Source organism: Dermacentor variabilis, chromosome 1 (genome assembly GCF_050947875.1).
Source record: "Dermacentor variabilis isolate Ectoservices chromosome 1, ASM5094787v1, whole genome shotgun sequence".
Classification (NCBI taxonomy): domain Eukaryota; kingdom Metazoa; phylum Arthropoda; class Arachnida; order Ixodida; family Ixodidae; genus Dermacentor; species Dermacentor variabilis.
The window spans coordinates 235,951,440-235,968,681 of NC_134568.1; the positions used below are offsets into that span (position 1 = coordinate 235,951,440).

The 17,242-nt window shown below is 44.1% G+C and overlaps 1 protein-coding gene across 2 annotated transcripts in view; it reads right to left on the reverse strand.

Moving 5' to 3' along the window:
- The window catches only part of Caper (RNA-binding protein 39-like protein Caper), an 86,547-nt gene that overhangs the window by 27,794 nt on the left and 41,511 nt on the right, over positions 1-17,242 (reverse strand). For both annotated transcript variants that reach the window (XM_075671604.1, XM_075671598.1), the window contains 2 exons: positions 8,086-8,200; positions 954-1,046 (listed from right to left, as the gene is read on the reverse strand). In XM_075671604.1, the coding sequence (XP_075527719.1) occupies positions 954-1,046; positions 8,086-8,200 (208 nt within the window). The remainder of the gene's footprint in view (positions 1-953; positions 1,047-8,085; positions 8,201-17,242) is intronic.

Sequence of the window (17,242 nt, forward strand, 5' to 3'; positions counted from 1 at the left end):
TCAACGCGAGCTAAGCGAGGAGAACACATCACGGTGTGCCTAGATGCGTAGACTCTTGTCTCCGTCGCAGATCACTTTCACGATAGGGGCCACACGGCCGTATGTAGCAGCCGCACGTGTAGAACGCCTCTCCTGCTTGTGCCAGTCCCGCACGCAAGTTTCGGGAACTCTGAACACCCGTGATTCAGTCCAATTTCCGTCCATCTCCGCACACGTGATCACTTTCCTTTTAATTGCGGCATCGGGATGAACACGGCACGTCTTTGCAGTCAGCACTTCCATGCTGATAGAGCAGACGCAGAAAACGGGAAGACGGATGGTGGACTAACGCAAGCCAAAGGAAGCACTGCCTAAGCACACATACTACTGCACACTGAGGAAGCTACAGCAGCTAGGCTTGAAACGCGCACAAGGCAGCCATTTTGAAATGCCAATGGCAATATGGTAACGCAGATTTCGGGTCGTACTCAATTCTAATGCACACGGAACTTTTGTACCCGTTTTATAGGAAAATAAGTGCGCGTTAGATTCGAGTAAATACGGTAGGTCCATCTAAAGATTTTAAAATCTGCGATAATAAAATTCGACCCTGGGGGTTGGCATTTGGCAAAAAAAACTTGACCCCCAAAAAGCCAAACTAAAGGGGTGTTCATACTGACTATTTTAAACACTGTTTGTGAAGAACCAACAGTGCTCTATCTTTCTGCATATGCGAAACTGAAACTTTAGTTTACCTGGGTTTGGTTTATTAGGAGACAGCTGTAAAAGTCGAATGAATCAATCAACAGGCAGCACCTACATAGTTGAAGCCTGTTGCACTCTCTCATCGGTTGCTAAAAGGAGAAAATGCATTTGTGCACCTTCTCTTCGGTCACCAGTTGACCATTCTGTCCTCTGTGTGAATGCTCTTTCTTAATACGAGAACACAAAAAATACACACTAATGGAACTCACCAATGGTACAGACTCCACATCTTGAAATTCAACATATGCAATGCCCTTGGACCTCCGTGTCTTGTTGTCCATGATCAGCCGTACATCTCGAACCTGCATGCAACATAAAAAGAAGAAATGAATGCAATTTCTTGGAACGTTTGAGGAAGTGTTCTAAAGACAAAATTACTTGCAAACAGCAGTCAGCAAATATGTAAGAGTAGAATGACTGAATCTTGGACGCATGCCTCAGCCAATAGCCTGGCTACTCGGGGAGAAAATCTGTGCAGTTTCAATGCGTAGGTGCTCTTGGGGGACAGCAAATTTTATTTTAGAATGCATGTTGTAGAAGACCCCATTGTATAGGTCACTTAGGCACCGTTCAAGAGTTCTAGGGTATCAACTAATGAAAACAAGCAGTATGACGGTAACGCTGTGTGTGCTCTTGTGGAGTGCTGCGCACCACCAGTGAAAAACAAGCAAACGATTGCTCGATGCACAAATACCTTTATTGACCACAATGAAATTAACTACAATCGCATTTCAATGCACGTTCCTAGAAACTTGTTGGAATAAAACTTTGGTTTGTGCTGGTTGGTTCATTCTTTAAGTAAACACAGGGCCGTGCGAGAAAAAACATCTATACCATTTACGTGTCCCTTCTTGGTCCTTGTTTTTCCACGCTGCCATGTTATACTCGTAGAAACTATTCTTATGTCAAAATGCACACTGTTGGCACTCCATAAATTCAGACGAGAGCTTGTAGTGACACACAAACCTTCCATATTTCGCTCTTTTGAGGCACACATAAGCATGCTGTCCACAGACCTGCTATTTATTGCCACATTAAGACAAGGTGCCGCTAGTTTAGCACACTGGCATAATTTCTGACTATGAAGTTTGTCCCGAAAGTTTATGCAATACATTTACAAAAATTCATTTTACGAACTACTAGGTACCTCAATGTGGTCACCTTCAATATACTCCCCCTATTAACTCAATATTTTATGTAATACACAAAGAAAAAGTAAAATGAATGTGCTTCTCACACATAAAAGATTTATTAGAGAATTTTAGAATAGGGGCCCCAGACATTTTGGGGCCCCTAAGAAATAGCGTCGCAGCCACTGCGCATGCTTGAGACGCAAACTGCATTTGGGTTTTGCGTCGGCCACGCTATTTCTGCAAATACCTTTTCTTGGGCTTTGATAGCGCCATGGCATCAAGCACGCGAGGATTGTAACTTTACACAGTGCACCACATGCACACGGCCTAGCCAACACTAATCATACACACAAGCAGCAATGCCTTGCAAGCAACAGCAACAAGATGCACCATGAAGGAAAGCCTGCATGAAATGTAATACATTGGTTCTGGCTTTGGTCGGCTTACTAGGGCACCGTAGTCAGCTGCTTAGTCGATGATACCGATGGTGCTAGTGCTGCCGTTGTCGGTGATGCTGACGATTGCGATCTGGCTGTAGATTTCGCAGTGCCGGTTTCGCAAAAACCATTACCGCCTGAACAGAGACCACTTCTTGGGTGATATAAGACAGTGATCGTACAATCGGAAAGTTCAGTAAAAAATCGGGAGTCTCCCGGGCGAATCGGGAGGGTTGGCAGGTATGGTATTTACTTGCGTAATGATTGCACCTGCGTAACGATTGCACCCCTGAATTTTGTCATCAAAATTCGATTTTTTTTCTTTCCCGTGTAACGATCGCACCCCAAACTTGCCGCAGCTATATTTAGTGTGCCAAGTCTGGCTAACGATGATCGCGCTTACCATCTGTCCAATGCTATGCAAACAACTCTTTAAGACATACCAAGTGGTCTGCACGTACTAAACATTCTTAGGCAGATAGCCCATTTCATTCCTTTCATCTCTTGCCTCGGCTTTATTATTTGTAGGCTTCATAATGGTTTTGGTGAACAGCAACAACATAAAGGGCGCCTTTCGATTCTTCTCATCTGCACTCGTGGGCATGCAACAAATCGTGAGCGGCAACGATAGTAGCCATGTTTACACTGATACGTTAGGAGCGTACCCTATTCATACACCGAAGCTTGTAACACAGCTAAGATATTTGCCCACCCCTAGCAGAACCGTGCCGTATTAGCATAGTAGTGAAGACACCGCATTTTTTGCAGCACGCCCGCCATGTGTTTCTATGTCACTGGAAGCTAAGCACGCCCATCTCTGTTTCTGTCCCCTCAAAGTGGACATGGCTGCGTTATTGCTGCAAACTTGCCAATATTAACAATATTATTCATTACTGATACAGAATAAACTGTTCAACGCACGTAACATACTCATAAGAAGAAAAAAAAAATATCGTGTTTGGCTTCCTCCGCCAGCCGCCATTTTTGTTTTGGTGTCCCGCACTGTTACAGAGGTAGCCGCCTGTTTGTTGACCTGTTGTCATCCCGCAGCAAATGCGGGATGAAATAAAACATTTTTTTTTCTTTTCACAGAAAATTTAACCGTGTAATGATCGCACCCCTGAATTTGCACCAATTTTTTTGACAAAAAAGTGTGGTCATTATGAGAGTAAATACAGTAGTTTCTGTGTTGTGTATGCACCCGGGTGTAGATTGCGATCCTTGGTGAGTGGTCCTGGTCCCGAACCTCTCTTATTCCATCACAGCCAGAAACACCAAATTATATTTCCCCTTTAACCTTAGCTACCTTAGACACAGTCGACCGAGTGGGCAATTACTGCCATCTGTAGTAAGAATGACAAGTAGGTGAGGCTCGGAGCAAAGTGCACATTAAAGTCACAGCCGGTGCCCAGATGTGGAAAAGTTTCGGCCGTTTCGCGTTGGCCGCATCATATTTGGGCATCGTTCGCTGCAGCATCTACACCATGGGCACCACATTGCATTGTCCTTCACAAGAAATGCAGCATGTGGTTTCCTGCTGACAGTGTCTCTGGCACTGTGTCAGAAAGGCTTTCGTTCGCCTACTTCGACGCGTCCTTACATTTACTCTTTGTGCTCCATCGCAGCTACAGTACTTATAGTCATCCCAAGAAAGTATTTGACAAGCAGATCTTCCACAGGAACGTGTGCTCACAAAATGTGGTGTCTGTACCTTCATCACATGCAGTTTACATGCTTTATGCGCGTTGGCTGGTTCGCGTCGCACTTGCTTACTGCAGTGTGGTGCATGCTTGCGCCCTGAATGCTGGGAAATGAAAAATTTGTTCTGCCTTCTTCTGTGCAGCGTTGTGTATGGCACAGCCATCGCTTGTGTTTAAGTATGTGTTCGAGCAGCCGACGGCCATGCAACACTACGGCTTTCTTGAACAGCTCAAATCACATGCGGAACGAGAAAGCATGCCGAGAGAGATGCCCATGAACTTGCAAATGTTGAGCAAGTGAAGCGTCTGGGTGCCTAGGCAAAACAGAGATCAGCAGTAGTGCACGATTCTGGGAATTTCGCCAAATATGCATCAGTACCACTCACCACTAGATGCACTTGTCATCTGCTTAGGCTCTATTTAAAGGCCGTTTTTTTTTATTATTCCATAGCTTGTGGTATATTTTACTATCAACGAGATATTCGTGGATTGCGTATACAATAGCGAAGCATTCTGGTTGGCTGGAAACGGAAACTACTGTGGCATGCCAGCAAAAATGTGTGTCGAGAGCCACGAAGTTATGTTTTTTATGAGAAAAAAATATGAAGATAAACAAACTGTCGATGAATCACAACAGTCGACTCTTGAAAGCTTTGCATGGCAGTGACACATCATGCAGCATTCATACCGACTCGGGCTTTATGAATATCGATGGCTCCTTCTAGAACGACCGGGTTTGCAGTGTTCGTTGTTAACAGTATGACGCTTTTCAAAATGTTCAATATATCTGATGCAGTTTCATAGACAGGGTGAAAAAACTTTAAATGCCATGAAACGTGGTTGTTATAACCGACAGATTGTTATACCTGGGGTCATTATGAGTGCGTTTGACTGTAATGGGCTGGGGTTGGGAGACACTGGTCTGCCAAAAAACCAGCCGGCACAGTGCTCAAAGCAGTACAGCAAGTGAATGGCCAGCAGTAACCCAAGGATGCCTATAGACCGGCTGCAGCCATGCTTAGATGAGAATCCCAACAGTTCAGACAGTTCCACGAGTGGTTTTCGGCTCCAATTACAAATGCACAAATGCCGTATTTACTTGCATAATAAACACACTTATTTTTTCCCCAAGACATTAATGAAAAGTTGGGGGGTACATTCAATATTTGGGATTTTTTCTGCGGCCACCACTAAGCCTAACCTACAGCGCACTATGATTGCATCCAAATGCGAGCTACCATTAAATGAAACATAGGCATAAGTTATGACAAGCCCAGTCCTTTATTTTCTCATCTTGAAGACATTCATTCCAAATCATAATCTGTCAACAAGGAATCCACACTTCCAAATGCCTCTACGGCCACTTCAACTTCTATAGTGTCATTCTATAACAGGTAGTCCTCAGTGGCGTCAGGCGAGTTTGAGATGTCAGCACTCTAAATGCTTTTAATGCAAATGTCATGAGAAGTTATCATCAGAAGTCATCCTTCACACCTCTAGTATCCATGCACATTACAATCCCTTCGGCAAGCTCTTATTCTTGCCTTGCCAGAGGATGATCAACCTCATGCATCCAGTTGGCTTACAGCCTCTTAATGTTGTCCTTGAATGGCTTATTTAAGGAATCATCCAGTGGCTGCAGCGTTGATGTAAGGTTGGCCAGAATTACCGCAATACCATGCATAGTTCTTTCAGTTCCTTCCGGACAGCTTCCTTAAAATGCCCGAGAACATTGTCCAGAACAGGCAGTGATGGGAAGAAGCGCTCCTGGTGGCGATCCAGTCCAGTATAAACTCGGTGATCATGCAGCTCTCTTATTGCACCCAAACATAGATTCCACAAGGAAAGGTTAGCCATGGCAGAGTCTTTCATATGAAAAGGACAATGGAGCCCTCCCACAGTCACCGCACCCACAACTCTTACCATTTGCTTCTTTCTGCCTGTTGACCTTATTAGCACGCTGGCCTTTCTTCTGAACTGTCTTGTTTCATGGCATGTCAAAATTCAGCAACTTTTTATCTCCATTCCTAATTTGCAAGAGCACAAAGTTCTCGTCTCACCGCATTCTTATCATGAACCTGCATAAGTGCATGATTTTTTTTTTCATACTGCACAAAAGGCAACCATGGAAGGCAGACAGCATCAGAATGAAGCACTCTAGCAATAGTGGCTGCTTAAGGGTGCTACATTTAAGAATAACCAGCGAGAGCAGTTGCAGTGAGCCTTCAGGTTAAACAAAAGGCTGAAATGAAGAAATTCACACTTTTTTTTTCAAACATTGTGTTTATGGAGAACCAACTGAGCACTTTAGTTTCTTTTGGCGTATCTGAAAATTTGGCTTGACTTGATTTGGCTTATTAGGAGACTTCAGTCCATGAAGCACTAAGTGGTGTTGAGAAAAAGTTATATACGTCATACCTGCCAATCTATGAACTTTAAATTCCATAAAAATCCTGTGGACATTTTAAGGGGGGGAGGGAGGACATAATACATTTAAAACCTCACCATGACGAAATGGGATATAACAAAATAATCGATATAACGAAGTAAGTGAAAGTCCCCTTGAAATTCTTAAAGGGATTCATATTGAACGACATGTAATAATGGACCTAATGAAGCATTTGTCAACTTCATTATAGCAAAGTTTTTTAAAGCACGCATTTTATCAAAGCTTGCTATTAGCTCACACATTTTGTGGGATACTTATAGACATAGTGATCATTTATCAAAATACAATTGACTCTCGTTACAATATACCGTTATAATTTCAACAAAAAACATCCGTTTTATCTGAAGTCCGTAATATCCGAAACATCTCACTCTACACCTCAACTCTACTGCAAAGAGTGAGTGAAGAACTTCCAAAGTAAAAAACACACACACACACACACACACACACACACACACACACACACACACACACACACACACACACACACACACACAAAGTCGCAGTTTCACTCGAAAGGCGAAGCATAGATTGTGGCAGCAAATTAAGCAATATAAATGCAGAAACAGCAGCGAGCAAATTGATTAAACATCAAAAGCACAGCGCACGCAAAGCTACCGGCACTGGGCACACTTTCTCCACATCACAGGTCACTTTGAAGATAGGCGCCCGCACAGGGATACGGCGCATGCACAGGCGTTGCACTCTGTCACAGATTGCTTTTAAGATACGGTGCCCGCATGGGTGAGCACTTTGTCCACATTGCAGATCGCTTTCAAGACACGGTGGCGGTGCCATCAGTGGCCGCCAGAGTAGAACACCCTCTCTCTCACCTCAAAGGCGGCGCGTTTTCATCCCGCTTTCTTGACTTGCGTGCGCAATATTGAGCCGCATTTGTCAGCTGACCCTCGCAAGTAAGTTGTCAGCCCATGTCGACATGGCCAAAGTTTGTTTTATGCACCCGATTTTGAAAAAAATTGCCACTGGTTTCGTCCGCTTAGCCGATAGTCCATTGTAGCGTGGTCTGTTAAAAGCAAACTTCGTTGCATTTATAAAACAGGTAGAACAAGCTAATGCTGAAATATGGTCCGTTATATCTGAAAGTCTGTTGTACGCTTGTCCATGAGCATAGGCTGAACCAGAACAACAGTAGAAACTGAAAAGCAATACACTGCCTTCAGATCACAGCAACACTGCTGCTGCTGCCGATTTTGCCTACTTGCAATCTTGGGAAGGTTCACCTTAAAACATTTTCAAAACCTTTTTTGCAAACAACCTATTTCTCGTAAAGCTTGACGCAACATTAGTAAAATTGTGCTACGAACAAAAATTCGTAAAGCTTACTAAAAATTCAGGAGAGTTGGCAGGCATGTACGCAATTCAAGGAGTCTGAAAATAGGTTTGCCAACATAAAAGAAGTTCCTAAGATAGGATTGTGGATTGTATAAAGAAATTGGTTTCACACATACAGCAGTTTCCGTAAAATCAGCCACACCTTGCCATCCCAAGAAATGTCACTTGTTGTGGTCATGTCCACAACAGGCAATATTCACCATTACATTGCATTTCAGGAGCACAGATAAGACACGAAAGAATTCCAGAAGATATGAAAACTGCCTCACCTTGCCTACAGCTGAAAAAAACTCCTCCAAGTCTCGTGCACGAATGCGTTGAGAAAGCTGCATGCAGAAGACCGTCCGCATGTCTCGCTCCTCAGGTGTGATGTCATCCAAGCCCCTACGCACATCAAATAAAAATTAAGTTTATCTGAATTACTGCACATTTTTAGGCTTACTACGTTTGGTTAAAGAGAGAAAGATTACAACAATACAAAGCTAGCCAAGAAGGGTAATTCTAGGACATCCTAGCCAAGTCTAGATATAGGACATAGTTTTAATTGACCCTACTTGGTTCAGTCCACGAAAGCAAGTGAATGTTGTACTACCTAGATTCAGCAACCCACTTGTAATAATGACACTCAACAGCTGATTATAACGGGGTGGTAGCTTACTTTTATGCAGTGTTGACTATTTCAGGTGCTTACTTTCTGTTTTACAGTATTAAATATTTCGTCTAAATGTACTAGCAGTTAGACCCAATTAACAAAGAAACATCGAATTACATCAGAACAAGGGTTCCCCCACCGCCCACCGTGAAAATATAATTTCACTTCATTGTCCTAGCATTCAGTCCTTTCATGTTCATTTGAGGAAAAAAAAAGTCGCAGGAAGCAACGTCAGGTGAGTAAGGGGCGTGGGTCAAGGAAGTCATGCTATTTTTTGACAAAAACTGGCCTGCTAGGTGGCTGCGTGACCTGGTGCATTGTGGTAGAAAAACCAGTACTCCGACTTCCACAAATCAGGTACCTTTTGTCACACACTGTTAAGCAATCTCTTCAGTACTTCTAAATAAAAAGCTTTATTAACAGTCTGACCTGGTAGAACAAACTCCGAATGCACTACCCCTTTCACATAAAAAAAAACAAAAAAACAAATGAGCATGGTCTTGTTTGGCTTCACATGGCATGTTTTTTGGAGCAAAGTGACAATGGCGTCCTGCACTGGCTTGATTGATGTTTTGTCACCATTTCGCGTCACAGATAAGAACCATGGAAAAAAGTCAGGACTGCTTTGGAGCTGTTTTTTCAAAGCACAGCATGCTTCCACTTGACAATCTTTTTGCTCGTCTATCAAACTTCTAGGCACAAACTTCGCAGCAACCCTTTTAATTTCCAAATCATCTGCTAAAATTCGTTGAACTGAGCTCCAAGGTATACCTGATAACTTCTCAAACTCTTCAATGGTCCATCATCGGTCTTCAAGAGCAAGTGCCCAAACCTTTTCGACATTTTCACCCATTCGTGAAGTTGTCAGATGTCCAGAACGAGGTTTGTCATGAATGGACATTTAGCCTTTTTTTGAACCAAGAAAACCACTCGTACATTGAAGTTTTCCCATAGAACCATCCTTGTAAGTCTCAGCAGTTTGTATGGCATCTTTCCCGATTAAGGAACAACATTTCATAGCCATATGGTGTTCACTTAGGTGGACCATCACAGAAGAAATGAAGAACGTGTGAAACTGATTCCACGAAAAAAACTCACTGTACCTGGAGAAAACCTTCCTGGGAGAAGAGAAGCCACCGAGTGCATGCAATGAACTCAAAATGAATGGCGCAACACTTGCCTCATCATAAATATGCACTACGGTAGCTCCATCCAGCGCAGCACTATTCCGGTTTCTTTTGGATGCCCCTCGCATTTGGCAATCACATCACATATTTGTTACTCCGAACCAGCTAACACACCTTTGTTGACGCTATTAGAAAAAAACAAAACAAAAAACAATAAAATTCATGTTATGTTTTTGTGTTTCGTTGTCTAGTTATGGTTGCAAGTGTCTTGATTACTCACCTTCTATATGTGTTTGCGAAATAAGGTCCCTTAACTGACTACTAAACTGACCAGGCACATGTTATACCATTGAAGCATTTGCACAATGTTTTTGTGGGCTCATGAACGCTTTCACAGCACATAGGCTGAGAAAATTTTTGCCAAAATCATAATTGAGAAACTGTTTCTTTCAATAACAGTAGATATTAGAGATGTTACAGGCAACAATGCGCAGTCAAATTAACAGACCACAAAGTATGTTTCTTGTGCAAAAGAACTGCACATAACTGTCTGCAATGTAAAAAAAAATTTTTTTTTGACGGGACGGGCGGATATTCGAAGTTTCCAATATGAATACAGTCGTCGACTGATTTTTTCGGACTCCAAAAATTCGGACATGCTCGATTATTCGGTCTTCTTCACTGCACTGCCATTCTCCCCATAGACCATAATGTGCAACAACTGCCGAAAGTTCGCACACCTTGCAACCTCTCGTCTGATTTTTCGGACACTCCTTGAGCCAACTCGATTGAAAGCACTATGCATCAACTCTGACCAGTGCATGGTTCGACTTGCTGAACGCCATTTTTGTTTCGAACGGAGCCTCCTTTCTGCCCCACAAAGTGGTGCTACTGCAAATCCCCGCTCATCATCATCGTTTCTGCATGATTCGTGGCTACAGCAGTTCCGGTCTCATCTGAGCAAGCCATGTCAAGACAATCCAGCAGCTTATCTGTTAGTTTCTTCGGGCACAACGCTGCGAGTAGACCACGTTTTTCGTTTGTGTGACTGGTTTCGGCGTGACGGCGTGGTGATGTTTGCTTTGTGTGCTGTGTCGAGGTTGCGGTGATGCAACGTGGCATACGGAAACATAGCGTCAAGTGCCTAATGGCACTGACAGTGCCCGCGCAGACTGCGCTGGGGAGTGCCGGCAAGTGGGTGCCGGGAGCCTAGGATTTGTCGCCTTCCGATATGCACCCTACTGACGCTGAAAGTGTTCTGCCAAGACCTGTGCAGTGGTTCCGGACACTGTTTCATTTGACAGTTTTACAGGTGTTCACGCTGCTGTACTGACATGCGCAGAAATCGATGACGGCGAGAGATCATTTGTCAGGTTTCTGCTGCACCGCCAGACGATGACTCCGAGTCGGATGATGATGCACCATGTGCTACACTGCCGTCGCATGCAGAGCGTGCACAAGAAGTGACTGTGCTTTCAGCCGCCTATAGTGACCGTACGACCCTCTTCAAGATTCAGGCTTATCTGATTGCGCGTAAACGGAACAGCGTGCAGCGGTGCATTCATGATTTCACAATAAAGGATTTCTTTTTTTTTTTCTTAATCTGCTTTTTCGGACACCTGTTTATTCGGACATTTCCGTAGTCCCCGTGAGGTCCGAATGAACAGTCGGCGACTGTACAGTCAATGACAGAGTTTTTGGACAACCTTAATAATTCGGACCATATTGCAGCATTGCGATGTACCCCTTAGAGCCAATGTATAAGCACGTCTGAAGTCACGGGACACTGAAACCCTTCGCTTCAACTTTTTATTATGACCGCAGGTACAAAACTGCATTCATTGAAGCCATTACCGCCGCCATTTTGATTATCTCGCAGCCTCGAACCGACGTTATCGCACACCAATATGCTGGCTAATAATGTAGTAGTCTGTACACCTAGCTGCTTTGATGTTCACTATCAAGCTTCCTACTGTTTGGTGCAGAGTTTTCCATTTAAACGATTCACCGGTGTTGACAATGACAATGGCGCCAACACCGCCTTCGTCATCAAATTGTAGAAAGCACAGCAAGGGTCTAGAAGCGTTGCATAATGTCGGTTCCCGAAAGTCAGCTTTGTTGCAATACAGCTTTGTTATCGGTCAAGTACATATAATGTATTTCAACAATGCATACCAAGATTGCAAAGGGGCCACTGTCACGGGACATAACACATGTTCCTAATCATACACATGCGCACCCGTCGTCTCCTGTTACAGTACGAGCACCGAAATACCTAATAATTGTATTGGCAGGCCTTTAAAGCTATTTGAGAGATGGTTGTGGCGATTTGAGCCCTTGAGGGCAGTTAAAGGCATGCATTCGTTCTTTTGAACTGCCAAATTTTTCAGACATTTTCACATTCCCTAGGGAGTCTGAAAAATTGGCCGTTGACTGCAGTTAGTGTGTAATATGATTAATATTTAAAAATTAACCATTCTTAATTTTTGAATATTGAAACTAACAAAATATTTTGCAACAACAAGCTGTTAAATTCGGGTTACCGTTCTCCCCTGCACCCACGAAGTATCCCGAATTATCATAAGCAAAACAACAAGTTTTCATAGCAATGCAGAAACAAAATCGTTTAGCTTTGTTTTCAGTTTCGTGTCAGAAGCATGGCACTGGCTAACACTCCTTGGGTTAGATCTTGTACACATACATAAATACCCAAGAATGTGGCCGTGGGAACAGCTATCGCCATAGCACAATTGGTAGTGCAACGAGTGCGGAATGCGGTGGTTTTAGGTTTCGTTCCCACCAGTAACAACATGTCTTTTCTTACACTTTCACTTCCTTCTAGCATAAAATTTCTACACTTCAATTAAATACTATAAATATTTTTTCGTGTGCTTTACTTTTTTGCATTACCTGTTGGCTTTGTACGACTGTGACCAACAAAAATGGGGTCACCCAGTTCCCCTTCTTCTCACCCATTAGATAACAACCAGTTATTCTTTCTTCTGGTTTGCCAATTAGTGTTCCTTGCAGTCTAGCCATGTAGCACTTTTATCTTTTATGCTACAAACAGTGATGTTTTCTTTATAACAAGTCCTTTATTGTGTCCGTGGCACATAAATACTTGAGCAGCCTTTTCTTTATTTTTTTCACCAACTTCTCATTTTTTAAACAACCATTTACTGGGTGTTTTTGGAAAGTACGCCATACAGCAGCCTGTCATTCTGGGACAGCTTGTTTGCAATCAGGCTCTGAAGTTGTTCAGCAGCTATTCATGCAGTTCTCTTAATGGCAATTATAGTACAGTCGACTCGACTCTCGTTACAATGGCCCCTGATAATGCGACAAAAAACGTCCGTTTTATGTCAAGTCCGTAACGTCCAAAACAGCTCACTTCCCTGGCTTTCGTTGCGATGTCTAACAACTTTATTGCAAAGAGTGAGTGATGACAGCCTCAGTAAAAAACAAACAAAAAAGCCACAGTTTCGGCCGAAAGGCGATTGCATCGATTGCGCATACGAAGCTACCGGTACTGGGCGCACTTTGTACACATCGCAGATCATTTTGAAGATGAGGCCTGCACGGGCACACATTTTGTTTACATTGCAGATCACTTTCAAGATACGGCGGGCACGTCATAAGCAACAGCCACCGGAGTATAACCTGCTCTCTCTCTATCTCGCCGTGCCTGCGCCTTGTGCGTGAAAGAAGACGGTGTGGCGCATCTTTGCCCCGCCTTCCTCTCTTGCACACGCAATGTTGAGCCGCGATCATTGGCTGACCCTCACAAGTCAGTTGTCAGCCCATGTCGACACGACCAAAGTCCGTTTTATATGCCAGATTTTGAAAAAAAAAAAATTGACGTTAATTTTGTCCGCTATAGCCAACAGTCCGTTGAAGCATGGTCCGTTAAAAGTGAACTTCGTTGCATTGATAAAATAGGTAGAACAAATTAAGGCTGAAATATGGTCTGCTGTATCCGAAAGTCTGTTGTACACGGGTCTGTTGTAATGAGTGTAGACTGTATTTTGTGTTGTCTGTGATATAATCAGCAGTTTATTTTTCACTGGTAACTGCAAGTATGTTACGCAATTATACTGAATTAAATATTCGTGCTGTAAATATAAGCATATCTGTTTCACTATTCAATATTCAATACTTACTATTTGTATTCGAAAAAGTCTATATTCTCCCACCTCGAGTTTTCTAGTTACGAAGTATGCAAGCTCAAGAAGTAAACAATTATAGAGTAAGCATTTCCTTCATTGGAATTAGAGAAATGGAATGTCCGAGATAAGCGACTACAAGAATGGGTGTCGTCCAACTCTCACCATTCCAAGGAGTTAAAAGGAGTGGAATTACAAAGGCTCTCCACTCTCCGGAATGGAGTTAGAATGGAACGGAGAACCCCACTCCGCAACTCTGTTGTGAATATTACGTCCACTTATCAACTAGAGTTATGGTACGTACTAGTACACTATTGGACATGTGTGTTTCAAACTTTATACCACAAGAATTCGGAGGTCTCTCACGTGATATGAGCGACTATTTAACGCTACTTCTTCCTACTCTCCTTTACGTACAAGGAAAACAAAAAACTGTATTTTAAACTTAACATAATGATGCATAAAAATTGTTCTGTTAATTAGCCAAATCTCTTAAATGGGGTGAAATAGAAATGTTACCAGATGAATTAATTTAAATTAAATTCCTGAGTTTTAGGTGCCAGAACCACAATATCATTGCAAGGGACTCCGGATTAATTCCGACCATATGGGGTTCTTTAACGTGCACCCAGTGCACGGTACACAGACGTTTGGGAAATGGTAAACACCCCAATGAATAGAAAAAGAGACTGATGGCCACTAAGAATCCACTGCATTCCCCTCAGTGCCCAAAGAGTGCTGGTGACGAAACTCAGCAACATAAACTTGAAATGACACATACTGGACACCTATGCCTTTTGGCCAGCGGCTTGTTTGATTGGATCGCAGTTGGCAAGCCAATATAGTGATCCAACGTGATGACATTGATTGCGCGATGCGTATTTTCAGCAATGCAGCAGCACAGATAAGATCTTTTTGTGTGTATAAGCCTCACTCTAAATATGAAAAATGGCGCAGTAAAGTCAATGTGCAGATTTATTGCAAATTTCACCTTGAGGTTTGGCTCTACAGCAGTGCATGCGGCACTGACATGAAGCCACACACCTCAAGGCAATATTCACCACCATCTAAAGTTTCATTATCTCCAATGAATATCCTGCGTTATTTCCCCGCAGGCATAAAGGCCTGCTGGCTCTTCTTAGTGGGTGGCGAAGCAGCGCAGGCTGCTTCCGCTGTGGGGGCCAGTGGCGCTACCGCCAGTCCACTCTGCGTGGTCCTGACGGTCGCCGAGAACCGTTCTGCCACTGCCCCCTGCCACGACACTTCGGCGTACGAAGATCTCTGCACAAATGAGAGTCGCTTGCATGCCTCTTTAAAATAAATATTCTGCTTCACTTTGAGGGTTATACATGGAGTATGCTGGGTGCCCACCAACACTGTTTGCGCAGTGAGGTGTCTCATCGTTGTCAGCAGGGTGTTCGTGAGAAACGCATTTTGCACAGGTCAGGCAACCTCAGCAGCTCTGAGAGCCAAGGCCGAATCACTGGCATTTGAAGCAGCGGCGTGGGTTAGGTATATATGGATGAACATGGATTTTCATATAGCCAGTTTCGATGTATTCGGGTAGAGTGCTGGTGCAGAAAGTCGATATGAGGTGTTTGGTTGGGATTTTATTGTTATCTCGTCGGATCTTGATTTGTTGCAGGTTTGTAACGTATTGTTCCTTCCATCCCTCGAGAAGCTCAGCTTCGGTCAAATCTAGGAAGTCTTGTTGCTGTTCATCTTGTGCTGATGTTTGTCATGGGCTTCCAGAAAGAGATCACAGCCAGCCATTTTTATGATCTTGTAACCAGGACCTAGTTTTCCAGTTAGATATTTTGCAACTACAAATTGTGACCTTGTTTGTGCAGTCTTTTCAGGATTTTCACAGTGAATGACGTGGTACTTAGGGTAGATCTCTTGGATTTGTATTAAAAAGCTTACAGAGTCGTCAATACACTCTCTCTTTGAAAGAGGGCGATCAGGTAGTCAGGGAAAAGAGCTTAGCGCCATAAAGAATTCATTTTATTTCGGCAGTTATGCCAGCAGCCACCACCGAGCCCAACGAGGGGATGCTATGATACTCGAAGGAGTTGCAGACGCCAGCTGTACATAGATACTATAACCTAATATACCCAAGGTAGGATTAACTACACCAGGTTAACCCTTGCTCCCTGGAGAAATTGGAAGTAAAACAAAGCAAGGACAAAACAGGAAAGATGGAAAAGTGGGAGAAAAAGCAAAAAGATTCAAGAGGAGGACAGGAAAAGGCAACTGCTGATTTCCCCGGGTGGGTCAATCAAGAGGTGCCGTCTACGTGAAGCCGAGCCAAACTGGTGTGTTGCCTCTGCCCAGGGGCCTTAGAGGTCTAAACACTCAGCATCAGCTCAACACCCAGGATCCCTTGGACACTGCTAAGCTGCGCACAGTTAGACACAGGAGGGTCCAACTTTCGTGTGCTCGGGTACGTGGTGTTGTTCCGCACCAAATGCCTGCTGACGCAGGCGCCCCTGCGGTATGTCAGCGAGGTTCGTGTGGCCGGGAAAAAAACCAGGATGTCCGACGCTGGACACGAGAGTGCCTCGCATGCCAGCGCTCCAAAGTGCAGCGCCAAACAGTGGGGCCCTTGGGATCCTGCCCTGCGCCAGACGCTCGATTTGCCATTGTGCATGTGGACACTGTGTGACCCCTGACTGCTTGTTAGGGGCAAAGCCATTTGCTAATTTGCATCGATTGCTTCACGCAGTGGCCGGAGGCCGTCCCCATTACAGACATAACTGTTGATAATGTTGCCCGCGCTTTTATCGACCGCTGGGTAGCCCGGTTCGGAGTACCATCAACAGTGACTACAGACTGCAAAACGCAATTCGTGTCCATCCTATTCGCGAACATCACAGAACTCCTGGGATCCTCCATCATCAGAAGAACTGCTTACCTACCCATTCAGCAATGGCACGGTGAAAAGGTTCCATTGGCAGCTGAAGACTAGTCCGGCGGCAACTGCGAGTCACAGTTGGGCAGAGGCACTGCCTTTCGTTGTGTTGGGTATTAGGATGGCTCTGAAAGCAGATATGGGATGCTGCTCGGCAGAACTGGTATACGGAACCACATTTTGCCTTCCAAGGGAGTTTTTCGCTGACAGTAAAGACACAAACATCTAGGTAAACACCAACTACGCTCTGCGACTGCGGGACATCACGAGCAAACTACGAGCTGTCCCTCCGTGTTCGCCAGCAGCATGGCTTGTTCACATGCATTGCGATCTCTCCTCTTGCTCGCACGTGTTTGCGAGGCACAAACCCATACAGCATCCACTCTGACCCCCGTATGATGGGCCGTTCAAGGTAGTGAAACATGGAGACAAGCATATTATGATCAACAGAGGTGGCCGTCATGATGTGGTTTCGCTGGACCGCGTAAAACCAGCACACGTGAACAGCAACAGCGAACTACCTGCACCACCTCGAGCTCCATCACCACAAGGACCCACACCATACCACGTAGG